The 26,250-nt window shown below is 45.7% G+C and overlaps 1 protein-coding gene across 1 annotated transcript in view; it reads right to left on the reverse strand.

Moving 5' to 3' along the window:
• LOC115141046 (tyrosine-protein phosphatase non-receptor type 23-like) overlaps positions 1-26,250 on the reverse strand; it is a 37,615-nt gene that overhangs the window by 5,824 nt on the left and 5,541 nt on the right. The window contains 16 exon segments of the mRNA XM_029679628.2: positions 90-241; positions 878-1,032; positions 1,120-1,440; positions 1,733-1,878; positions 1,990-2,170; positions 2,270-2,349; positions 2,503-2,561; positions 2,707-2,763; positions 2,870-2,917; positions 3,023-3,154; positions 3,390-3,470; positions 3,562-3,693; positions 9,912-9,961; positions 10,076-10,152; positions 17,340-17,467; positions 17,582-17,656. Coding sequence (XP_029535488.2) covers positions 90-241; positions 878-1,032; positions 1,120-1,440; positions 1,733-1,878; positions 1,990-2,170; positions 2,270-2,349; positions 2,503-2,561; positions 2,707-2,763; positions 2,870-2,917; positions 3,023-3,154; positions 3,390-3,470; positions 3,562-3,693; positions 9,912-9,961; positions 10,076-10,152; positions 17,340-17,467; positions 17,582-17,656 — 1,874 coding nt within the window.

Below are 26,250 nucleotides of genomic sequence, written 5' to 3' on the forward strand. Positions count from 1 at the left end.
GCCCCGTCCCTATGGCCTTGGACTGGAACAGCGTCCTTTGACAAATAGTACTGGTGTCCCACTAAAACCCTTCCCAAGACCTTGCTCACTTGTGTTCCGTCTCGGCGAGGCCCTTGCGGACCGAGGCGTATTGCACGTTGGCTTCCGTCAGCGCCTTGAGGATGTTCTCCTGGGCAGAGAGGTTCTGGTCGATGTACACCTTCACCTGCTCATACTTCTTCAATTGCTCCTCAAACAACCTCTATAGGGAGGGAGAGAGGGAGAGAGAGGGAGGGGAGAGCGAGGGAGAGGGGGAGAGAGAGCGAGGGAGAGAGAGCGAGGGGAGAGCGAGGGGAGAGCGAGGGGAGAGCGAGGGAGAGAGGGAGGGAGGGGAGAGCGAGGGAGAGAGGGAGGGGAGAGCGAGAGAGCGAGAGCGAGAGTGAGAGAGAGAGAGGAGAGCGAGAGGGGGAGAGAGAGGGAGAGGGGGAGAGAGGGAGGGGAGAGCGAGGGGAGAGCGAGGGGAGAGGGAGGGAGAGCGAGGGAGAGGGGGAGAGAGGGAGAGAGAGAGAGGGGGAGAGAGGGAGAGAGAGAGAGGGAGAGAGAGGGAGAGAGAGAGAGGGAGAGGGAGAGAGGGAGGGGAGAGCGAGAGAGAGAGAGAGGGAGAGCGAGAGAGAGAGAGAGAGAGAGAGAGAGAGGAGAGCGAGGGGGAGAGAGGGAGGGAGAGGGGGAGAGAGAGGGAGGGGAGAGCGAGGGAGAGGGGGAGAGAGGGAGAGAGGGAGAGCGAGGGAGAGGGGGAGAGAGAGAGAGAGAGAGAGGCAAATGTTACATATAGTGTGTTTAGAGGCATGCGTTAGTCTAGAATTTCCTGAAGATCAAACCCACACACAATGTCTTGTACCTTCATGTCAGTGCGCTCGGTAGTGACAAGGGAGGAAGTGATGTCGTCCTGCTGGATGAGGTCACGCAGCTGTTTTTCCAGGGTGCTCCTCTGGTCCCTCATCTCCTGCACCTTACCCAGGATCCTCTTCATGCACTGCAGCCCCGCCACCTCCTCTGTAGGAACACACACACACACATTTAGAAACACACTCCAAATGACACCATAAACACCACAACTCTTTTCCACTTTCCTATACCCACCCTGGTTGAGTTGGGGCCTCGGCAGGGCGTCTCTCAGGGCATCCAGTGGTCCCCCCAGCAGCCTCAGGTTACTGATGTGCAGGTTCATGGCTCTGTGCAGCTCGGTGTTGGTGAAGCTGGCCTTCTCATGGGCCTCCATGTACTTCTCCAGGTCTCTGCGGATCTCAGCCAGGGTCTGGGCATGTGCCTGGGGGTGCAGCTCTGCCGCGGGGCCTCCTCCCACCGCCTCTTGCAGCGCCCGCACCCCGGCCTCGTCCTCCTCCAGCACGTCCCGGATCTCCCTCAGAGACGCCTCCACATCCGTGAATACACCAGACAAGACTGAGGGAGAGAGACATAGGGATAGTATCGAAAGGCATAATAATAATAATACTTATTTTCCACCATAATTTGCAAATAAATTCATAAAAAATCCTACAATGTGATTTTATGGATTTCTTTTCCTCATTTTGTCTGTCATAGTTGAAGTGTACCTATGATGAAAATTACAGGCCTCTCTCATCTTTTTAAGTGGGAGAACTTGCACAATTGGTGGCTGACTAAATACTTTTTTGCCCCACTGTATGTGTGTGTGTGACATGTGTATGTGTGTGTCCCAGGCCCAACCACTCACCCTGCATGGACTGAATGAGGCTCTTGACGGTGTCTGGTCTGACACTGAGCGCAGCACACTTCTCCATCAGTACGGGGGGGATGTGACTGTACATGTCCAGGTTATCTACTGAGTCTGGCTCCAGACCCAGAGAGTCCATAAACTGCCTGTAAACCCAGAGCTACATCAGTAACCACACAAAGTCACTATATTAAATCGTAAAAGGCGTACCTAGACGACACAAATACACACACAGCCCCTCCGACTCTCCTACTCACTCTAGAGTCTCATTCCTGCTGTCTATCTTGGCCATGATGTCCCGTAGCAACTTGGCCTTCTCTTCACTGTAGAGAGAGGAGGCCTCGTGGGCAGCCATGGGCACCAGCTTGGCAAACAGGTCTGGTCCTGTGACACTGGGATCAGTTGGGTTCACGGGCAAGGCCTTCACCAGGGGGGCACCTAGAGAGGACACGATGACAATGAAAATCCAAATATAGTATATGAAATGCAGGAGAGGTTGTGTGTGAGGATAGGTCAGAGGTCAGGGTTCAATGTGACCTTTGACGGAAGCAAGAGTCTCCAACGAGGGCACAGTCTCATGGTAGATGAAGTCATTGTCTTTCTTGGCAGAGTTGAACCTACAAGGGACAGGGGATAAGGAATATCAAAATAAAAGGAGAAGACGGAGCAGAAAGAATGTGTCTGACTGTCTAACAATCTCAAAGGGTAAAGATTGTACCAACCTACCCACAATCATAAGTGAATATACAGTAGGGAATATAGCTGCTTACTTTCCCCCTATCACGTCCATGGTGAACTTCAAGGCCTCCTGCACACTGTCCGGCTGACCCTGTTCAAACAGAGAGGTTGAGGGGAAGGAGCATAAAGACAGTTCCTTTGTTATTGTAAGCTTGATAACAGATGCAAAAGCATCCATTTCAGAATGGAAAATGAAAAAGGTTTACACACAAGAGTCAATTGGAAGGTGACTGTACCTTGGCCAACTTGACGGCTTCACTGAGTTTGTCTAAGGAGCTCTGCAGGTAAGCCAGCTTTAGAAAAACAGGTGCATAAGGAGAAACATTAGTATGTAGAGGAATGGAGGTATGCAGAGGAATATACACGGGGGGAGTAGGGATAGTCAAGAAGGTGACATACCCGCTCTCCATATTTCTGTTGCTCCTCAGCCTGCTTCCCCATATGCAGCTGAAAATAAATATGTTATTCGATAAAAAAGAGTATCCGTAAACCAAATTGAGAACACATTCGCAATACACTCCCTCACAACTCACTGTCCTGTCTCAAACTCACGTGAGCGATGGAAGCAAAGTAGTAGATCTTCATTTGCACCAGTTTCTTCCAGTCCTTCTGGATCTTACCCAGCATGGAGGCTGTGTCAGAGTTCTCCAGAGCCCTGCACGCCTCCTTATAGTAGTCCACCACCTAGACCAGGCCAACAACAGAACAGTCGCACACCTGGGTCATACTCATTAGGGCACACCGTACTGAAACGTTTTGCAACAGAACATAATTAGCATTTTCTTATTGGATAAGTTCAGTTAGTCCCCCCCCCCCTTTTGATGCCTATTGAGAACAACAGTGCTCTACGGCAACTGAGGTCTAGAGGGTGTAATCGTGCCCTGCTACTACGTCTTGTGTTGAGAGAAGGGACATTTACCTGAGCACTGATGCGGGCTACAAGGAAACTCTTCCTGTTGTCCAGCATGGACTTCTCCAGGAGACACTCCTGAGCCTGACCCTGAATGGAGACAAATAATAACGATGAAGTGTGTGTGTTCATGCTTGTGAGAACATATGCATGTGCGCACGTGTGTGTGTGTGATAGTTACCAGCATGAGGTTGATGTTGAGGTTAAGGATCTGGTGACTCATGTCCACGCTGAAGTTGTGGCTGAAGTGGTCCCTCAGGTAGGAGAAGGCCCCCGCGGAGCACTGGAAGTGTGTACATGACACCTTCATCCCCTAGAGGGAGAGAGAGGGGAGGAAGGGAGACAGAAGGGAGTGAGGAGGTAAGTGATAGAAAGAGGAGGTCAACACAATGTCCGTGTGAGATGTCATGGAGAGAGAGAGAGGGGAGGACAGAAGGGAGTGAGGAGGTAAGTGATAGAAAGAGGAGGTCAACACAATGTCCGTGTGAGATGTCATGGAGAGAGAGAGAGGAGGAAGGGAGACAGAAGGGAGTGAGGAGGTAAGTGATAGAAAGAGGAGGACAACACAATGTCCGTGTGAGATGTCATGGAGAGAGAGAGAGGAGAGGAAGGGAGACAGAAGGGAGTGAGGAGGTAAGTGATAGAAAGAGGAGGACAACACAATGTCCGTGTGAGATGTCATGGAGAGAGAGAGAGAGAGAGGGGAGGACAGAAGGGAGTGAGGAGGTAAGTGATAGAAAGAGGAGGACAATACAATGTCCGTGTGAGATGTCATGGAGAGAGAGAGAGGAGGAAGGGAGACAGAAGGGAGTGAGGAGGTAAGTGATAGAAAGAGGAGGACAACACAATGTCCGTGTGAGATGTCATGGAGAGAGAGAGAGGAGGAAGGGAGACAGAAGGGAGTGAGGAGGTAAGTGATAGAAAGAGGAGGACAACACAATGTCCGTGTGAGATGTCATGGAGAGAGAGAGAGAGGGGAGGACAGAAGGGAGTGAGGAGGTAAGTGATAGAAAGAGGAGGACAACACAATGTCCGTGTGAGATGTCATGGAGAGAGAGAGAGGAGGAAGGGAGACAGAAGGGAGTGAGGAGGTAAGTGATAGAAAGAGGAGGACAACACAATGTCCGTGTGAGATGTCATGGAGAGAGAGAGAGGAGAGGAAGGGAGGACAGAAGGAAGTGAGGAGGTAAGTGATAGAAAGAGGAGGACAACACAATGTCCGTGTGAGATGTCATGGAGAGAGAGAGAGGAGGAAGGGAGACAGAAGGGAGTGAGGAGGTAAGTGATAGAAAGAGGAGGACAATACAATGTCCGTGAGAGATGTCATGGAGAGAGAGAGGGGAGGACAGAAGGGAGTGAGGAGGTAAGTGATAGAAAGAGGAGGTCAACACAATGTCCGTGTGAGATGTCATGGAGAGAGAGAGGAGAGGAAGGGAGACAGAAGGGAGTGAGGAGGTAAGTGATAGAAAGAGGAGGACAATACAATGTCCGTGTGAGATGTCATGGAGAGAGAGAGAGGGGGGGCCAGAAGGGAGTGAGGAGGTAAGTGATAGAAAGAGGAGGACAACACAATGTCCGTGTGAGATGTCATGGAGAGAGAGAGAGGAGGAAGGGAGACAGAAGGGAGTGAGGAGGTAAGTGATAGAAAGAGGAGGACAACACAATGTCCGTGTGAGATGTCATGGAGAGAGAGAGGAGAGGAAGGGAGACAGAAGGGAGTGAGGAGGTAAGTAATAGAAAGAGGAGGACAACACAATGTCCGTGTGAGATGTCATGGAGAGAGAGAGGAGAGGAAGGGAGACAGAAGGGAGTGAGGAGGTAAGTGATAGAAAGAGGAGGACAACACAATGTCCGTGTGAGATGTCATGGAGAGAGAGAGGAGAGGAAGGGAGACAGAAGGGAGTGAGGAGGTAAGTGATAGAAAGAGGAGGACAATACAATGTCCGTGAGAGATGTCATGGAGAGAGAGAGGGGAGGACAGAAGGGAGTGAGGAGGTAAGTGATAGAAAGAGGAGGACAACACAATGTCCGTGTGAGATGTCATGGAGAGAGAGAGAGAGGGGAGGACAGAAGGGAGTGAGGAGGTAAGTGATAGAAAGAGGAGGACAACACAATGTCCGTGTGAGATGTCATGGAGAGAGAGAGGAGAGGGGGGAGGACAGAAGGGAGTGAGGAGGTAAGTGATAGAAAGAGGAGGACAACACAATGTCCGTGTGAGATGTCATGGAGAGAGAGAGAGGGGAGGACAGAAGGGAGTGAGGAGGTAAGTGATAGAAAGAGGAGGACAACACAATGTCCGTGTGAGATGTCATGGAGAGAGAGAGGAGAGGAAGGGAGACAGAAGGGAGTGAGGAGGTAAGTGATAGAAAGAGGAGGACAATACAATGTCCGTGTGAGATGTCATGGAGAGAGAGAGGAGAGGAAGGGAGACAGAAGGGAGTGAGGAGGTAAGTGATAGAAAGAGGAGGACAACACAATGTCCGTGTGAGATGTCATGGAGAGAGAGAGAGAGGGGAGGACAGAAGGGAGTGAGGAGGTAAGTGATAGAAAGAGGAGGACAACACAATGTCCGTGTGAGATGTCATGGAGAGAGAGAGGAGAGGGGGGAGGACAGAAGGGAGTGAGGAGGTAAGTGATAGAAAGAGGAGGACAACACAATGTCCGTGTGAGATGTCATGAGAGAGAGAGAGGGGAGGACAGAAGGGAGTGAGGAGGTAAGTGATAGAAAGAGGAGGACAACACAATGTCCGTGTGAGATGTCATGGAGAGAGAGAGAGGGGGGAGGACAGAAGGGAGTGAGGAGGTAAGTGATAGAAAGAGGAGGACAATACAATGTCCGTGTGAGATGTCATGGAGAGAGAGAGAGGGGGGGAGGACAGAAGGGAGTGAGGAGGTAAGTGATAGAAAGAGGAGGACAACACAATGTCCGTGTGAGATGTCATGGAGAGAGAGAGAGAGGGGGGAGGACAGAAGGGAGTGAGGAGGTAAGTGATAGAAAGAGGAGGACAACACAATGTCCGTGTGAGATGTCATGGAGAGAGAGAGAGGAGGAAGGGAGACAGAAGGGAGTGAGGAGGTAAGTGATAGAAAGAGGAGGACAATACAATGTCCGTGTGAGATGTCATGGAGAGAGAGAGAGGAGGAAGGGAGACAGAAGGGAGTGAGGAGGTAAGTGATAGAAAGAGGAGGACAACACAATGTCCGTGTGAGATGTCATGGAGAGAGAGAGAGGAGGAAGGGAGACAGAAGGGAGTGAGGAGGTAAGTGATAGAAAGAGGAGGACAATACAATGTCCGTGTGAGATGTCATGGAGAGAGAGAGAGGAGGAAGGGAGACAGAAGGGAGTGAGGAGGTAAGTGATAGAAAGAGGAGGACAACACAATGTCCGTGTGAGATGTCATGGAGAGAGAGAGAGGAGGAAGGGAGACAGAAGGGAGTGAGGAGGTAAGTGATAGAAAGAGGAGGACAACACAATGTCCGTGTGAGATGTCATGGAGAGAGAGAGAGGAGGAAGGGAGACAGAAGGGAGTGAGGAGGTAAGTGATAGAAAGAGGAGGACAACACAATGTCCGTGTGAGATGTCATGGAGAGAGAGAGAGAGAGGGGAGGACAGAAGGGAGTGAGGAGGTAAGTGATAGAAAGAGGAGGACAACACAATGTCCGTGTGAGATGTCATGGAGAGAGAGAGAGGGGAGGACAGAAGGGAGTGAGGAGGTAAGTGATAGAAAGAGGAGGACAACACAATGTCCGTGTGAGATGTCATGGAGAGAGAGAGAGGAGGAAGGGAGACAGAAGGGAGTGAGGAGGTAAGTGATAGAAAGAGGAGGACAATACAATGTCCGTGTGAGATGTCATGGAGAGAGAGAGAGGAGGAAGGGAGACAGAAGGGAGTGAGGAGGTAAGTGATAGAAAGAGGAGGACAATACAATGTCCATGTGAGATGTCATGGAGAGAGAGAGAGGAGGAAGGGAGACAGAAGGGAGTGAGGAGGTAAGTGATAGAAAGAGGAGGACAACACAATGTCCGTGTGAGATGTCATGGAGAGAGAGAGAGGAGGAAGGGAGACAGAAGGGAGTGAGGAGGTAAGTGATAGAAAGAGGAGGACAACACAATGTCCGTGTGAGATGTCATGGAGAGAGAGAGGAGAGGAAGGGAGACAGAAGGGAGTGAGGAGGTAAGTGATAGAAAGAGGAGGACAACACAATGTCCGTGTGAGATGTCATGGAGAGAGAGAGAGGAGGAAGGGAGACAGAAGGGAGTGAGGAGGTAAGTGATAGAAAGAGGAGGACAACACAATGTCCGTGTGAGATGTCATGGAGAGAGAGAGAGGAGGAAGGGAGACAGAAGGGAGTGAGGAGGTAAGTGATAGAAAGAGGAGGTCAACACAATGTCCGTGTGAGATGTCATGGAGAGAGAGAGAGGAGGAAGGGAGACAGAAGGGAGTGAGGAGGTAAGTGATAGAAAGAGGAGGACAACACAATGTCCGTGTGAGATGTCATGGAGAGAGAGAGAGAGAGGGGAGGACAGAAGGGAGTGAGGAGGTAAGTGATAGAAAGAGGAGGACAACACAATGTCCGTGTGAGATGTCATGGAGAGAGAGAGAGGAGGAAGGGAGACAGAAGGGAGTGAGGAGGTAAGTGATAGAAAGAGGAGGACAACACAATGTCCGTGTGAGATGTCATGGAGAGAGAGAGAGGGGGGGGAGGACAGAAGGGAGTGAGGAGGTAAGTGATAGAAAGAGGAGGACAACACAATGTCCGTGTGAGATGTCATGGAGAGAGAGAGAGGAGGAAGGGAGACAGAAGGGAGTGAGGAGGTAAGTGATAGAAAGAGGAGGACAACACAATGTCCGTGTGAGATGTCATGGAGAGAGAGAGAGGAGGAAGGGAGACAGAAGGGAGTGAGGAGGTAAGTGATAGAAAGAGGAGGACAACACAATGTCCGTGTGAGATGTCATGGAGAGAGAGAGAGAGAGGAAGGGAGACAGAAGGGAGTGAGGAGGTAAGTGATAGAAAGAGGAGGACAACACAATGTCCGTGTGAAATGTCATGGAGAGAGAGAGAGAGAGAGGGGAGGACAGAAGGGAGTGAGGAGGTAAGTGATAGAAAGAGGAGGTCAACACAATGTCCGTGTGAGATGTCATGGAGAGAGAGAGAGGGGAGGACAGAAGGGAGTGAGGAGGTAAGTGATAGAAAGAGGAGGACAACACAATGTCCGTGTGAGATGTCATGGAGAGAGAGAGGAGAGGAAGGGAGACAGAAGGGAGTGAGGAGGTAAGTGATAGAAAGAGGAGGACAACACAATGTCCGTGTGAGATGTCATGGAGAGAGAGAGAGGGGAGGACAGAAGGGAGTGAGGAGGTAAGTGATAGAAAGAGGAGGACAACACAATGTCCGTGAGAGATGTCATGGAGAGAGAGAGAGAGGGGGGAGGACAGAAGGGAGTGAGGAGGTAAGTGATAGAAAGAGGAGGACAACACAATGTCCGTGTGAGATGTCATGGAGAGAGAGAGAGGAGGAAGGGAGACAGAAGGGAGTGAGGAGGTAAGTGATAGAAAGAGGAGGACAACACAATGTCCGTGTGAGATGTCATGGAGAGAGAGAGAGGGGAGGACAGAAGGGAGTGAGGAGGTAAGTGATAGAAAGAGGAGGACAACACAATGTCCGTGTGAGATGTCATGGAGAGAGAGAGAGAGAGAGAGGGGGGAGGACAGAAGGGAGTGAGGAGGTAAGTGATAGAAAGAGGAGGTCAACACAATGTCCGTGTGAGATGTCATGGAGAGAGAGAGAGGAGGAAGGGAGACAGAAGGGAGTGAGGAGGTAAGTGATAGAAAGAGGAGGACAACACAATGTCCGTGTGAGATGTCATGGAGAGAGAGAGAGGAGGAAGGGAGACAGAAGGGAGTGAGGAGGTAAGTGATAGAAAGAGGAGGACAATACAATGTCCGTGTGAGATGTCATGGAGAGAGAGAGAGGGGAGGACAGAAGGGAGTGAGGAGGTAAGTGATAGAAAGAGGAGGTCAACACAATGTCCGTGTGAGATGTCATGGAGAGAGAGAGAGGGGAGGACAGAAGGGAGTGAGGAGGTAAGTGATAGAAAGAGGAGGTCAACACAATGTCCGTGTGAGATGTCATGGAGAGAGAGAGAGGAGAGGAAGGGAGACAGAAGGGAGTGAGGAGGTAAGTGATAGAAAGAGGAGGACAACACAATGTCCGTGTGAGATGTCATGGAGAGAGAGAGAGGGGAGGACAGAAGGGAGTGAGGAGGTAAGTGATAGAAAGAGGAGGACAACACAATGTCCGTGTGAGATGTCATGGAGAGAGAGAGAGAGGGGGGAGGACAGAAGGGAGTGAGGAGGTAAGTGATAGAAAGAGGAGGACAACACAATGTCCGTGTGAGATGTCATGGAGAGAGAGAGAGGAGGAAGGGAGACAGAAGGGAGTGAGGAGGTAAGTGATAGAAAGAGGAGGACAACACAATGTCCGTGTGAGATGTCATGGAGAGAGAGGTTAACGTGTTGCTTCTGCCCACCTCTTCAGACACCCTGTTATCCATGGCTCCCAACATGGAGTGGAGAGCACCTACAGAGAAGACAACATCATGGCAATCAGGAAATAGCTGTTTGACAGCTGGTTAGGCCCTCAGTGCAGATCAAAGGTCAGTTTTACACTTCACCACTCAATGGTTCAACTCACCCAGGTTGTAGAGGATGCAGGCTTGCTCATAGCTGATGTCATCATGAGTGACCGTTTTTCCAGAAAATATTTCTGTCCTGATAAGAGAGAATGAACTTGTTGACACACTGTTTTGCATACATGAGTGTGTGGTGTGTGTCTACATGTATGGGCCTGTCTGTATTTGTATGTATTATGGATCCCCATTACTTCCTGCCAAGGCAGCAGCTTTTCTTCCTGGGGTCCAGCAAAATTAAGGCAGTTGTATACCATTTTAAAAACATTACAACAGATTTTTACGACACATTAATAAGTGTGTTCCCTCGGGCCACTACAACACAAAATACATGTGTATGTGTATAGTGAGTATGTTATAGTGTGTGTGTGTCTCTTCACATTCCCGGCTGTTTCATAAGGTGTATTTTATCCGTTTTCTTTTAAATCAGATTTTACTGATCGCATGAGTTACTTGATGTGGAATAGAGTTCAATATAGCCATGGCTCTATGTAGTACTGTGCGCCTCCCATAATCTGTTCTGGACTTGGGGACATGTCAATGCTTCTCACAAATACAAGCTGTGAAGAAGTCAATCTGTCCTCTACTTTGAGCCAGGTGAGACTGACATAATGTTAACTCTCCGTGTACATTTAAGAGCCAGCCGTGCTGCCCTGTTCTGGGCCAATTGTAAGTCCCTGCCTTCCCTGTGGGCCCAAAGAGCAAATTAAGTGCACTATAGGCCTACCCCTGGCCAATCAGATGGCTCAGATGACTGTGTCTGCCGTAACGTAGCGTGGCAAAAAAGAAAGCTGCAGAAAGTTGATACTGTGAGATTTCTAAACGTTTAAAACCATGAGAGAGAGAGACTGTCAACGAATACAGCAAAGAGATGCTGTTTTTATGACTGAGTTCATGTTTAAGTTGTTACTCAGCACTGTCAACACTTTGTATTCAACACTTTTATAAGGCATAAAATGCGTGTTGTTCCTATATCCACTCAGCGCTACAACAAGCACTGCAGCAGTAATGAATGAGTAGGAAAGTGTGTCTATAGGCTTGTGTTGCTGTTATTATTATTAGTGGCTTGGGTCTTTTTTAATATCAAGGAATATTTCACTTTTTCTGTTCAACATGACTTTGTGCATGAGGCAGAAATAATCCGGTGCGAGTCGAGTTTCGCCAGCTGGAAGATGGTGTCCCTTTCAGGTCAGTGTTAGTGGAAGAAAGGGAGAGCGGAGGGATGTTGAGAGGCAGATCCTCAGTCTGCTGCTCTCTCCCTCCACTGAGACTGACCATCAGATGCAGGCACCATCCAAAAAAAATGCCCAAACAACAATGCATTGGCAAGGCAATTAAAGCAAAGCCTATATGCAGTGATAATGTATTGGACCTATGACTTACTGCACAAACCTCATTGCTACAGTACTATTATTAATTGATTGTTGCATAGGCTTACGTTTTTTAAAGTCATGTTAAAAAAAATCTGAGCGGTAGATCTCGGCTTGCATTTTGACTCAGTGATCTTGACTCAGATAAGGTTGATGACCAGTGTTCTAGAGTTTTCCCTGTTAACACTATCAACGTTTGCATTTACCGTGGCAATTGTGATCAAATCAATGCAATATTACCGAAACAAAACAAACTATGCAAGAGATTTTGTTGTAGGCAGAACGCATCAGAGTAGGATTCTATTACATTGACACGTACTACTCAGCCTGGTGCGGTATAAACAATCAGAGGTGCAGTAGGCCGATATGCAAATAGCTCATTGCCATATATGGATATGTGCCATTTACATTGAACTGAACTGTGTTTGCAGCGCTTAATTTGAAGTCAAAGTAAGAGCTGCTGTGCACATTTTGTTCATATCCTTTGCTATTTAGTGAGTTATTAGCCCAGTTATAGTCAGCAATAGGGGAGTGATTGCTTCCTACAAGAGCACAAAACATATACATCTCTCGCGTTCCTAGGAAACTATGCAGTTTTTTGTTTTTTTTACGTGTTATTTCTTACATTAGTACCCCAGGTCATCTTAGGTTTCATTACATACAGTCGAGAAGAACTACTGAATATAAGATCAGCGCCAACTCACCATCAGTACGACCAAGAATATGTTTTCCGCGACGCGGATCCGGTGTTCTGCCTTACAAACAGGACAACGGAATGGATCGCATGCAGCGACCCAAGGAAACGACTCCGAAAAAGAGGGAAACGAGGCGGTGTTCTGGTCAGACTCCGAAAAAGGGCACATCGCGCACCACTCCCCAGCATTCTTCTTGCCAATGTCCAGTCTCTTGACAACAAGGTTGACGAAATCCGAGCAAGGGTAGCATTCCAGAGGGACATCAGAGACTGCAACGTTCTCTGCTTCACAGAAACATGGCTTACTGGGAAGACGCTATCCGATGCGGTGCAGCCAACGGGTTTCTCCACGCATCGCGCCGACAGAAACAAACATCTTTCTGGTAAGAAGAGTGGCGGGGCGTATGCCTCATGACTAACGAGACATGGTGTGATGAAGGAAACATACAGGAACTCAAATCATTCTGTTCACCTGATTTAGAATTCCTCACAATCAAATGTAGACCGCATTATCTTCCAAGAGAATTCTCCTCGATTATAATCACAGCCGTATATATCCCCCCCAAGCAGACACATCGATGGCTCTGAACGAACTTTATTTAACTCTTTGCAAACTGGAAACCATTTATCCGGAGGCTGCATTCATTGTAGCTGGGGATTTTAACAAAGCTAATCTGAAAACAAGACTCCCTAAATTTTACCAGCATATCGATTGCGCAACCAGGGGTGGTAAAACCTTGGATCATTGTTACTCTAACTTCCGCGACGCATATAAGGCCCTGCCCCGCCCCCTTTCGGAAAAGCTGACCACGACTCCATTTTGCTGATCCCTGCCTACAGGCAGAAACTAAAACAAGAGGCTCCCACACTGAGGTCTGTCCAACGCTGGTCAGACCAAGCTGACTCCACACTCCAAGACTGCTTCCATCACGTGGACTGGGACATGTTTCGTATTGCGTCAGATGGAAATATTGACGAATACGCTGATTCGGTGTGCGAGTTCATTAGAACGTGCGTCGAAGATGTCGTTCCCATAGCAACGATAAAAACATTCCCAAACCAGAAACCGTGGATTGATGGCAGCATTCGCGTGAAACTGAAAGCGCGAACCACTGCTTTTAATCAGGGCAAGGTGTCTGGTAATATGTCCGAATATAAACAATGCAGCTATTCCCTCCGCAAGGCTATTAAACAAGCTAAGCGTCAGTACAGAGACAAAGTGGAATCTCAATTCAATGGCTCAGACACAAGAGGCATGTGGCAGGGTCTACAGTCAATCACGGACTACAAGAAGAAACCCAGCCCAGTCACGGACCAGGATGTCTTGCTCCCAGGCAGACTAAATAACTTTTTTGCCCGCTTTGAGGACAATACAGTGCCACTGACACGGCCTGCAACGAAAACATGCGGTCTCTCCTTCACTGCAGCCGAGGTGAGTAAGACATTTAAACGTGTTAACCCTCGCAAGGCTGCAGGCCCAGACGGCATCCCCAGCCGCGCCCTCAGAGCATGCGCAGACCAGCTGGCCGGTGTGTTTACGGACATATTCAATCAATCCCTATACCAGTCTGCTGTTCCCACATGCTTCAAGAGGGCCACCATTGTTCCTGTTCCCAAGAAAGCTAAGGTAACTGAGCTAAACGACTACCGCCCGTAGCACTCACTTCCGTCATCATGAAGTGCTTTGAGAGACTAGTCAAGGACCATATCACCTCCACCCTACCTGACACCCTAGACCCACTCCAATTTGCTTACCGCCCAAATAGGTCCACAGACGATGCAATCTCAACCACACTGCACACTGCCCTAACCCACCTGGACAAGAGGAATACCTATGTGAGAATGCTGTTCATCGACTACAGCTCGGCATTCAATACCATAGTACCCTCCAAGCTCGTCATCAAGCTCGAGACCCTGGGTCTCGACCCCGCCCTGTGCAACTGGGTACTGGACTTCCTGACGGGCCGCCCCAGGTGGTGAGGGTAGGCAACAACATCTCCTCCCCGCTGATCCTCAACACGGGGCCCCACAAGGGTGCGTTCTGAGCCCTCTCCTGTACTCCCTGTTCACCCACGACTGCGTGGCCATGCACGCTCCAACTCAATCATCAAGTTTGCGGACGACACAACAGTGGTAGGCTTGATTACCAACAACGACGAGACGGCCTACAGGGAGGAGGTGAGGGCCCTCGGAGTGTGGTGTCAGGAAAATAACCTCACACTCAACGTCAACAAAACTAAGGAGATGATTGTGGACTTCAGGAAACAGCAGAGGGAACACCCCCCTATCCACATCGATGGATCAGTAGTGGAGAGGGTAGCAAGTTTTAAGTTCCTCGGCATACACATCACAGACAAACTGAATTGGTCCACTCACACTGACAGCGTCGTGAAGAAGGCGCAGCAGCGCCTCTTCAACCTCAGGAGGCTGAAGAAATTCGGCTTGTCACCAAAAGCACTCACAAACTTCTACAGATGCACAATCGAGAGCATCCTGGCGGGCTGTATGCCTGGTACGGCAACTGCTCCGCCCTCAACCGTAAGGCTCTCCAGAGGGTAGTGAGGTCTGCACAACGCATCACCGGGGGCAAACTACCTGCCCTCCAGGACACCTACACCACCCGATGTTACAGGAAGGCCATAAAGATCATCAAGGACATCAACCACCCGAACCACTGCCTGTTCACCCCGCTATCATCCAGAAGGCGAGGTCAGTACAGGTGCATCAAAGCTGGGACCGAGAGACTGAAAAACAGCTTCTATCTCAAGACCATCAGACTGTTAAACAGCCACCACTAACATTGAGTGGCTGCTGCCAACACACTGTCATTGACACTGACCCAACTCCAGCCACTTTAATAATGGGAATTGATGGGAAATGATGTAAATATATCACTAGCCACTTTAAACAATGCTACCTTATATAATGTTACTTACCCTACACTATTCATCTCATATGCATATGTATATACTGTACTCTAGATCATCGACTGCATTCTTATGTCACTAGCCACTTTAACTATGCCACTTTGTTTACTTTGTCTACATACTCATCTCATATGTATATACTGTACTCGATACCATCTACTGTATGCTGCTCTGTACCATCACTCATTCATATATCCTTATGTACATATTCCTTATCCCCTTACACTGTGTATAAGACAGTAGTTTTGGAATTGTTAGTTAGATTACTTGTTGGTTATCACTGCATTGTCGGAACTAGAAGCACAAGCATTTCGCTACACTCGCATTAACATCTGCTAACCATGTGTATGTGACAAATAACATTTGATTTGATTTATCTCTCGACGTCTTTGAAAAGCGAGTCAGGCAAAGAGCGTTTTTTTTATGTCTTAAAGGGGCAGTGTTGTATTTTGAGACAGGCTTGAATAAGCTAAATACCCAATAGGCAAAGGGAAGAATAATTTGTCTGATTCTCTGTAATAATGGTATGGGAATAATAATGCATTTTATTTTGTAAAGTGGTTTCTTGCATCAAACAACACAACAACATTTTCAGTCACCTCCTTGTCTGAAGGACAAGTGGATAAACAGGTTAATGTCAAGCCCTGCATGTTTTTTTCCAAAAGTCTCATGGAATGTAGGCCTACATTGAACACCGCACATTGGTTGCTACGTTAGGCTGAATGATAGAACAGCCGTTTCCACGTTCAAATGTTATGGGATGCATTTTCTCAATTGTTTTGATGTTAGGCCACTCTGGTAGGCTTACGTTATGATCAAATAGCCACAGTAGCCTACATGGCCACCTCTAAAACTGTAACTTAAAGCGGGTACAGCCTCCGGGTTCACAGTAAACGCACACTCGAAGTGGCACAGAATCTTCACAACGTTCAAAGGTCACGTTAAGCAGACCTGAAATTTGCTCAGTGGCCGAAGAAAATTGAGGGAACATTACATTACACATATGCCTTTCCAGCAGCAGATTATTATAGATAATGTCAAAAGTTGCACTGAAGACCAACAAAACAGGTCCCACAATCCTTTTATTTATTCATTATTATTTTGTTAGCCAATCATCAGTCATTTGTGTAAGTGGCGTACATGTTGAATGCCCATCCCCTATAAGCGTTTTGAAAATCTGCTGTTCATTTGTTTACAGTGAAATAGCATTGTATCTGGTCAAACACTATTTTGTCCAAAAGTTTACTAAGGGTTGGTAACAGACTGATTGGTCGGCTGTTTGAGCAGGGTGCTTTGCTATTCTTGGGGAGCAGAATGACTTTTGCTTCCCTCCAGGTCTGAGTACACACACTTTCCTGTAGGCTTAGATTGAAAAGATGGCAAATATGAGTGGCAATATCATCCACTATCATCCTCAGTAATTTTCCATCCAAGTTGTCAGAACCAGGTGGTTTGTCATTGTTGATAGACAACAATATTTGTTTCACCTCTTCCACACTCACTTTACAGAATTACAATGCTTGTCGTTCATAATTTGGTCAGTTATGCATGGATGTGTAGGTTCAGAATTTGTTGTTTGCATGTCAAAGTTTGCTAATCTTGCCAATGAAAAAATTATTAAAGAAGTTGGCAATATCAGTGGGTTTTGTGATGAATGAGCCATCTGATTCAATGAATGATGGAACTGAGTTTGCACAAAACTGTATTTAAGGTGATCCAAACCTTTTTACTATCGTTCATCTTTGTTTCACAGTAACTGTTTCTCCAGAAAATATTTCTGTCCTGGTAAGAGAGAATGACATTGGCGACACACTGTATTGCATACCTGAGGGTCTGGTCTGTGTCTACACGTAAGGTAGGGAGAGCTTATGAAAGTGTGTGTGTGTGTTTGCTCACACTTTATTTGGATAGTTCAGATTGTCCATCTGTAGATGCTCTGTGGATGCTCTAGAGATATCTGCAGATAAGCAACTGCTTGCTAAGGTTCCAATTAGGGAGGGTTTAGAATAAGGGTTAGGGTAGAGTTAAGGTTGGGGCTAGAGTTAAGTTTAGGGTTAGGATGAGGGTTAATGGTAGGGTTAGTAGATAGTTGAAATGTTACTGATCGTCTGTCGAGCATCTACAGATGGACTATCCAAATAAAGTGTCAGCTTGTGTTCTTCCGGTCGTTCCGTAGCTGTCTGTGGAAGAGTTTATGAAAGCAACTGTGTGTATGATAAGGATCTCATGGGTAAGTGTGTAAATATAGGGCTCCTATGTGTACTTCATTGCCTCATACCATGAGATGGGTACTGCTGCTTCCTGCCCAGGCCCCAGAGGCACACGGCTCTGGAGGTAGTGCAGCTGCCCAAAGTACTTCCTCAAAATGCTGCAGCCCTCAAAGTCCCGCGTCACATTCACCGCACCCTGCCACAAACACTTACTTATTATAGGATAGAAAGACAGTACAGTATATGGCCAACATAACAAATAAATCACATCATATGACAATTGCATAGCACGCTCAGTCCCAGTTCATACCTGTCTCAGTGTCTCTAGCTTCTTCAGTTGTTCATTATAGCTGTCTGGATTCTCCCCATAGTTCTTCAGGATGAACTGAAAGGACAGAGGGAAAGCAGATAAGAGGGGCCATTGGGAGCTCAGCAAATAACCTTTACTTAACCAATAAGGTATATTCATTCAATCAGAAATAGATTTACAGTACCAGTCAAAAGTTTGGGCACAACTACTTATTCAAGGGTTTTTCTTTATTTTTTTAAACTATTTTCTACATTGTAGAATAATAGTGAAGACATCAACACTATGAAATAACACATATGGAATCATGTAGTAACCCCCAAAAAAGTGTTAAACAAATCAAAATATATTTTATATTTGAGATTCTTCAAATAGACACCCTTTGACTTGATGACAGCTTTGCACACTCTTGGAATTTTCTCAACCAGCTTCATGAGGTAGTCACCTGGAATGCATTTCAATTAACAGGTGTGCCTTGTTAAAAGTTAATTTGTGGAATTTCTGTCCTTCTTAATACGTTTGAGCCAATCTGTTTTGTTGTGACAAGGTAGGGATGGTTTACAGAAGACAGCCCTATTTGACCGGTGGAAATCTGCCCTTTGGTCTGATGAGTCCAAACTTGAGATTTTTGGTTCCAACCGCTGTGTCTTTGTGAGACACAGAGTAGGTGAACGGATGATCTCCGCATTTGTGGCTCCCACCGTGGTGTCATGTTGCTTTGCTGGTGACACGGTCTGTGATTTATTTAGAATTCAAGGCACACTTAACCAGCATGGCTACCACAGCATTTTGGAACTATATGCCATCCTAAGTAACTTCAACATGCTGCCCTGCATCCCCACCATCTCATTGTTCCAGCAGGATCCAGCACAAATTTAGCACTGACATTCATAATTAATCCATAATCCAATCCAATTAATCCATGTAATAAAAAACAACTAGATCTGCACCTATTGTGTGGACAAAGGAAATTGATCTGAATCTCGCAGTGTTTTATTTATTTTGTTGGTCTTTGTTAGCCGAAAGCTGGGATTTGTTCCAATCCACTTTAGGTCCATGTTAAATCTACGTTATAGCCACAGAAGGCTGGTGGGAGGAGTTATAGGAGGATGGGCTCATTGTAATGGCTGAAATGGAATTGTGGAACGGAGTCTAATATGTGGTTTCCATATATTTTATGTGTTTGATACCGTTCCATTTAATCCATTACAATGAGCCTGGCCTCCTACAGCTCCCACCAGCCTCCTCTGGTTATAGCGCGGTTGACATACAAAGGTTATTCCCGATTGAGCCAACATGCACAGCTTTTACTGTGAATGATAGATGGAGAACGTGTGGGAAAATGCCAATAAAAGCCGCATCGTCAGCTTCCCAGCGCGCTGCTCTGTGAATAGAATCCCGGCCTAAATCTCTTGTTTTATTTGGTCGTCAAAAGACCCCACTTTATTCTCCTGTAGATGTTGAGAAGAAGAGCAGCAGTGCCGTCTGGATCCGAGCCTGATTCTTCTGACAGCGGAGAGATGAGAGACCCCACAAACTGACCAGGATGTGGAGGTTCCCACAGCCGACAGGTAATCATGGAGATATCTGGAGTAGACCGATTATGATTTTTCAACGCCGATACCAATACCGATTATTGGAGGACCCAAAAGGCCTATACCGATTAATCAGACGATTTAAAAAAAATGTATTTGTAATAATGACACTTACAACAATACTGAATGAACACTTATTTTAACTTAATATAATACATCAATAACATCAATTTAGCCTCAAGTAAATAATGAAACATGTTCAATTTCGTTTAAATAATGCAAAAACAAAGTGTTGGAGAAGAAAGTAAATGTGCAATATGTGCTATGTAAGAAAGCTAATGTTTCAGTTCCTTGTTCAGAACATGAGATCATATGAAAGCTGGCGGTTCCTTTTAACATGAGTCTTCAATATTCCCAGGTAAGAAGTTTTAGGTTGTAATTATTATAGGAATTATAGGACTATTTCCCTCTATACCATTTTGTATTTCATTAACCTTTGACTATTGGATGTTCTTATAGGCACTTTAGTATTGCCAGTGTAACAGTATAGCTTCCGTCCCTCTCCTCGCTCCTCCCTGGGCTCGAACCAGGAACACAACGACAACAGCCACCCTCGAAAGCAGCGTTACCCATGCAGAGCAAGGGAAACAACCACTGCAAGGCTCAGAGCAAGTGACGTTTGAAACGCTATTAGCGCGCGCTAACTAGCTAGCCATTTCACTTCGGTTACACCAGCCTCATCTCGGGAGTTGATAGGCTTGAAGTCATAAACAGCGCAATGCTTGACGCACAACGAAGAGCTGCTGGCAAAACGCACGAACGTGCTGTTTGAATGAATGTTTACGTGCCTGCTTCTGCCTAACACCGCTCAGTCGGATACTTAGATACTTGTATGCTCAGTCAGATTATATGCAACACAGGAGACGCTAGATAATATCTAGTAATATCATCAACCACTAGTTAACTAGTGATTATGATTGATTGTTTTTTATAAGATAAGTTTAATGCTAGCTAGCAACTTACCTTGGCTTACTGCATTCGCGTAACAGGCAGTCTCCTTGTGGAGTGCAACGAGAGAGAGGCAGGTCGTTATTGCGTTGGACAAGTTAACTGTAAGGTTGCAAGATTGGATCCCCCGAGCTGACAAGGTGAAAATCTGTCGTTCTGCCCCTGAATGAGGCAGTTAACCCACCGTTCCTAGGCCGTCATTGAAAATAAGAATGTTTTCTTAACTGACTTGCCTAGTTAAATAAAGATTAAATAAAGATGTAAAAAAATATATTTAAAAAATTGGCAAATCGGCGCCCAAAAATACAGATTTCCGATTGTTATGAAAACTTGAAATCGGCCCTAATTAATCGGCCATTCCGACTAATCGGTCGACCCCCTAATCTGGAGATGGTTGTTTGGGGACGGGTGGACCAGATGGATTAAGACGATTGAAAGCCCATATGTCTTGATTTTCCCTGTCTGATTGTTCATTGCATCACTGATAAAATTCCTGTCAATGTTTTGATTATGACAGGGATGATGAGGATCTTTGTAACAATCATGATGACGGTTGTTGTTATCAATGTTGTGTTATCGTCATGATTGTTGATTGGGACACATGCTCATACAGATCCGGTGGCTGACCTGCACCAAACCAGGAGTCAGTTAGGGAAAGTCTGTTTGATCATCCTGTGTCTGAGTGTCACACTAGGGCCATTGGTGACTTTCAGGACCAACTCTATTCAAGCTTGCTCCATTCCTCCCCCTTTCCACTCTAGCTGCCCTGTTCACACTGCCAAATACACTAGAACACCAGTCAAGGTTTCAACGCATCTAATGGTGTCTGCATACAAGGACCACAGGGGAAGGGGAGCCATGCGCATCATTGCCATGGTCAACAAAGACCGAACCACGTCTCTGTACGGTGTGTTTTGCTGCTCTGGACAGGCCCCCCAGGTCGCTCCAGCCGATGTCGTGTCATGTGTTTTTTACTGAGGAGTGGCTTCCGTAAAGGCCTGATTGGTTGAGTGCTGCAGAGATGGTTGTCTTCTGGAAGGTTCTCCCAACTCCACAGAAGATCTCTGGGGCTCTGTCAGAGTGACCATCGGGTTCTTGGTCACCTCCCTGACCAAGGCCTTTCTCCCCAGATTGCTCAGTTTGGCCAGCTCTAGGAAGAGTATTGGTGGTTCCAAACTTCTTCAACTTAAGAATGGTGGAGGCCACTGTGTTCTTGGGGACCTTCAATGCTGCAAACAGGTTTTGGTACCCTTTCCCAGATCTGTGCCTCAACACAATCCTGTCTCTGAGCTCTACGGAGAATTCCTTCGACCTCATGGCTTGGTTTTTGCTCTGACATGCACTGTCAACTGTGGGACCTTATATAGACAGGTGTGTGCCTTTCCAAATCATGTCCAATCAATTGAATTTACCACAGGTGGACTCCAATCAAGTTGTAGAAACATCTCAAGGATGGTCAATAGAAACAGGATGCACCTAAGCTCAATTTCAAGTCTCATAGCAAAGGGTCTGAATACTTATGTAAATAAGGTATTTCTGTATTTTGCAAAAATGTCAAAAAAACTGTTTTCGCTTTGTTGTTATGTGCTATTGTGTGTAGATTGAGAATGTTTACAAATGGAATCCATGTTAGAATAAGGTAATGTAACAAAATGTGGAAAAAGTCAAGGGGTCTGAATACTTTCCGAATGCACGGTATGTTAGCAAATGTTGTATACAACAATACATTTAAAAATGACACACAAGGTAGGCTACAAACTTATTGCAACTGTAGCAGGCCAATCCTTCTCCTGCAGGTACACTGGGTGTGCAGGTTTCTGTTTCAGCCCAGCACTAACACACCTGATTTAACTTACCAAACCTAATCAGTTGATAATAATGTGTATTATTTCTGGGCTGGAATAGAAGCGTGCTCACCCAGTAGATCAGAGAGTGGAGCAAGGTTGGCCACCTCTGGTATGGACTTTTTTGTACACCTGCAATGATGCTTTAGTAATAATAGCCTAATTACTAAGATGTGTAACATTTACAAACAAGTTAGATTATTTGTACTTTTGAAATTATATTTTAATTAATTCAATGTTGATTCATTGAAGTGTTTAAACTTGTTAACTGAAAAACATCATTCAAGATGACCTACAGTAGTGCCAATGTTCATTCATCACAGATCACAATTCGTCAATAAAAGGTGTGAACGGGATCCGTCTCTAATTTGTCTGTGTTGCTTAAATGAACATGACCTTTTTGTCCAGGTGTGAGCTCTCCAATTGAAAATGATACCAGTAGATAATGTATATGAAGCTAACCACAAGCCAGATTTTTAACAATTCTTCTGACCTGAAATTGTTTTCCAAATCCAACCCTTATATTTTAAGTACAGTATTTTACGTGAAAATAAGGAGCTAGCAACTTGTAGGCTAATTAAACGTGTAAAAAAATGAAAATAATATGGTGTGGGGAGTGTTTGTCATTTTCCCTTAGAATAGAAACTAAATCAGATGGTCAATTGCAGAGATGTTTGTGTTGATGGTGGGTAAAGAGAAATGTACACAACATTTGCAAGTCAAAGCCCCAATTCCATTTACCCAAAGTACCCATTCATGTACATGTACGCCTATGTATTTTACAGGGAGTGAGCTATAATCATCCACTTCATGACACAAGTATAATGAAAGAGCCATAAACTATAATATGATAATCATGTTAAAATACCGTAAACCAATTTGTAGCATATTACATGGAAAAGTCATGCTTAGTGTATAATTTACAATCTTATAATGCGTGTTACTGGCGTTTTCTATCCTTTGGTTTTGCATAAAGTAGAGCTGAACTTTTTATATCGCTCCGCTAGCAGAGTTCGCGCCGCTCACCTTTCCACAATCCCCTGCGCAATTCTCTGCGTGTTCCCATTGAAAATGAATGGGGGCGGGACTTCGCCTGGCGAATTTGGAAGTGTTGGAATACCCACGATAGAATTACCTGGCCTGCTTCTCGCTAATGTCAAATGTAGGAGAGTGCCCAGCTGGGCTTCTCAGTAATATTTTCTTCACCTCAAACAGTAAGTCAACAAATACCTTTTTTTTAACCATTCAAATTCATGTGACATTATGCGAATACTTCGTTTGAATGGTTTTGTGCATCGAAATAGGAACTGTATAAATAAAATGTCCCTATATGCAGAAGAGTCAACAGACAAGGACAAGGTAGGCATATCAGTGGAGGCTGGTGGGAGGAGGATATTAGAAGGGCAGGCTCATTGTAATGTCTGGAATGGTATGAATGGAACCGTATCTGACATATGAAACCTTGTTTGACTCAGTTCCAAAAATTCAATTCCAGCCATTAGAATGAGCCCGTCCTCCTATAGCTCCTCCCACCAATCTCTGTTAATGTTGTGCCAAGACAGAAAAAGCAACAGATCGTCTCCAACCTGGCATTTCCTAATTTGTTGATTAATATAACTAATCATCTGAATAACAATAATGAAATGCCATGATAATAACAAAGTGTAATTACTTGTTTAAAAAATGGTTTCATTAAGAAGCATAGCAATGTTCAAAAGTGTGCAAACAAGAGTTGTGAACAGTTATGTCGGTGACCGTGTGTACATTGGCTTGGACAATTACCATAACCTCAAATTCCAAGACAGTCACAGTCCTACTTAAATGTCAATTATCTAAAAATGCTTAAATTGTTCTTAGACCCTATTTGACATGATCTGAGGTTTTTGTGTGTTGCCCACCATCGGTTGAGACACAACATGCTCCTGAATACAGGATGGGTGTCATGTTTGGCTGATATTTGTAATAATATTTTCAGAAAATTTTAGGGGAATGAGAGCTGATTGAGTCAGGGGTCTGCAGAGTGGCATGAGGTGATCACGCCAGCTCATGTGAGAGTTAGCTGCGTTCGATTGCATTTCTACAGACAAAGGAATTCTCCGGTTGAAACATTATTGAAGATTTATGATAAAAACATCCTAAAGATTGATTCTATACTTCGTTTGACATTGCGTCTGAACTTTTGCCTGGACTTTCCCGCGCCTCATGAGTTTGGATTGTGTACTAAACACTCAAACAAAAAGGAGGTATTTGGACATAAATTATGGACTTTATCGAACAAATCAAACATTTATTGTGGATCTGGGATTCCTGGGAGTGCATTCTGATGAAGATCATCAAAGGTAACTGAATATTTATAATGCTATTTCTGACTTCTGTTGACTCCACAACATGGCGGATATCTGTATGGCTTGTTTTGTTGTCTGAGCGCTGTACTCAGATTATTGCATGGTGTGCTTTTCGGTAAAGCCTTTTTGAAATCTGACACAGCGGTTGCATGAAGAAGAACTTTATCTAAAGTTCCATGCACAACACTTTTCATCAACATTTATGATGAGTAATTCTGTAAAATTATGTGGCTCTCTGCAAAATCACTGGATGTTTTGGAAGCAAAACATTACTGAACGTAAAGCGCCAATGTAAACAGAGTTTTGGATATAAATATGAACTTTATCGAACAAAACATACATGTCTGGTGTAACATGAAGTCCTATGAGTGTCATCTGATGAAGGTCATCAAAGGTTAGTGATTCATTTTCTCTCTATTTCTGCTTTTTGTGACTCCTCTCTTTGACTGGAAAAATGGCTGTGTTTTTCTGTGACTAGGTGCAGACCTAACATAATCCTTTGGTGTGCTTTCGTCGTAAAGCCTTTTTGAAATCGGACACTGTGGTGGGATTAATAACAAGTTTATCTTTAAAATGGTGTAAAATACTTTGAAATTATGAGATTTCTGTTGTTTTGAATTTGTCGCCCTGCACTTTCACTGGCTGTTGTCATATCGACCCCATTAGCGGGATCGAAGCCATAAGAAGTTTTAACCAACAATGCCATTAAGAAAAAATACAATAAATAAGAAATAGAAGTTACAAATAATTAAAGAGCAGCAGTAAAATAACAATAGTGAGGCTATATACAGGGGGTACAGGTACAGAGTCAATGTGTGGAGTAATTGAGGCAGAGCAGTTGCCATACCAGGCAGTGATGGAACCAGTCAGGATGCTCTCAATGGTGCAGCTGTAGAACTTTGAGGATCTGAGGACCCATGCCAAATCTTTTCAGTCTCCTGAGGGGGAATAGGTTTTGTCGTGCTCTCTTCACAACGGTCTTGGTGTGCTTGTACCATGATAGTTTGTTGGTGATGTGGACACCAATAAATTTGAAGCTCTCAACCTGCTCCACTAGAGCCCCGTCGATGAGAATGGGGGTGTGCTCGGTCCTCGTCTTCCTGTAGTCCTCAATCATCTCCTTTATCTTGATCACGTTGAGGAAGAGGTTGTTGTCCTGGCACCACACCTCCCTATAAGCTGTCTCATCGTTGTCGGTGATCAGGCCTACCACTGTTGTGTCATTGGCAAACTTCATGATGGTGTTGGAGTCGTGGCTGGCCATGCAGTCATGAGTGAACAGCGAGAACAGCAAGGGACTGAGCACGCACTCCAGAGGGACCCCGTGTTGAGGATCAGCGTGGCGGATGTGTTGTTACCTACCCTTACCACCTGGGGGCGGCCCATCAGGAAGTCCAAGTTCCAGTTGCAGAGGGAGGTGTTTAGTCCCAGGGTCCTTAGCTTAGTGATGAGCTTTGAGGGCACTATGGTGTTGAACGCTGAGCTGTAGTCAATTAATAGCATTCTCACATAAGTGTTCCTTTTGTCCAGCTGTGACAGGGCAGTGTGGAGTGCAATAGAGATTGCATCATCTGTGGATCGTTTGGGGCGGTATGCAAATTGGAGAGGATCTAGGGTTTCTGGGAGAATGGTGTTGATGTGAGCCTTTCAAAAGCACTTCATGGCTACAGAAGTGAGTGCTACGGGTCGGCAGTCATTTAGGAAGGTTACCTTAGTGTTCTTGGGCACAGGGACTATGGTGATCTGCTTGAAACATGTTGGTATTACAGACTATCAAAATAAAGAAAGTCGCACACTCCATGTATAAACTCCCAGAAATTTTATTTACCAACATTTTGGCATCACTGTGCCTTGTGTATTACATCACTGTGCCTTGTGTATTACATCACTGTGCCTTGTGTATTACATCACTGTGCCACTGTGTATTACAGACTTAGACA

The sequence above is a fragment of the Oncorhynchus nerka genome, linkage group LG14 (genome assembly GCF_034236695.1).
Source record: "Oncorhynchus nerka isolate Pitt River linkage group LG14, Oner_Uvic_2.0, whole genome shotgun sequence".
In the NCBI taxonomy this organism is placed as follows: Eukaryota; Metazoa; Chordata; class Actinopteri; order Salmoniformes; family Salmonidae; genus Oncorhynchus; species Oncorhynchus nerka.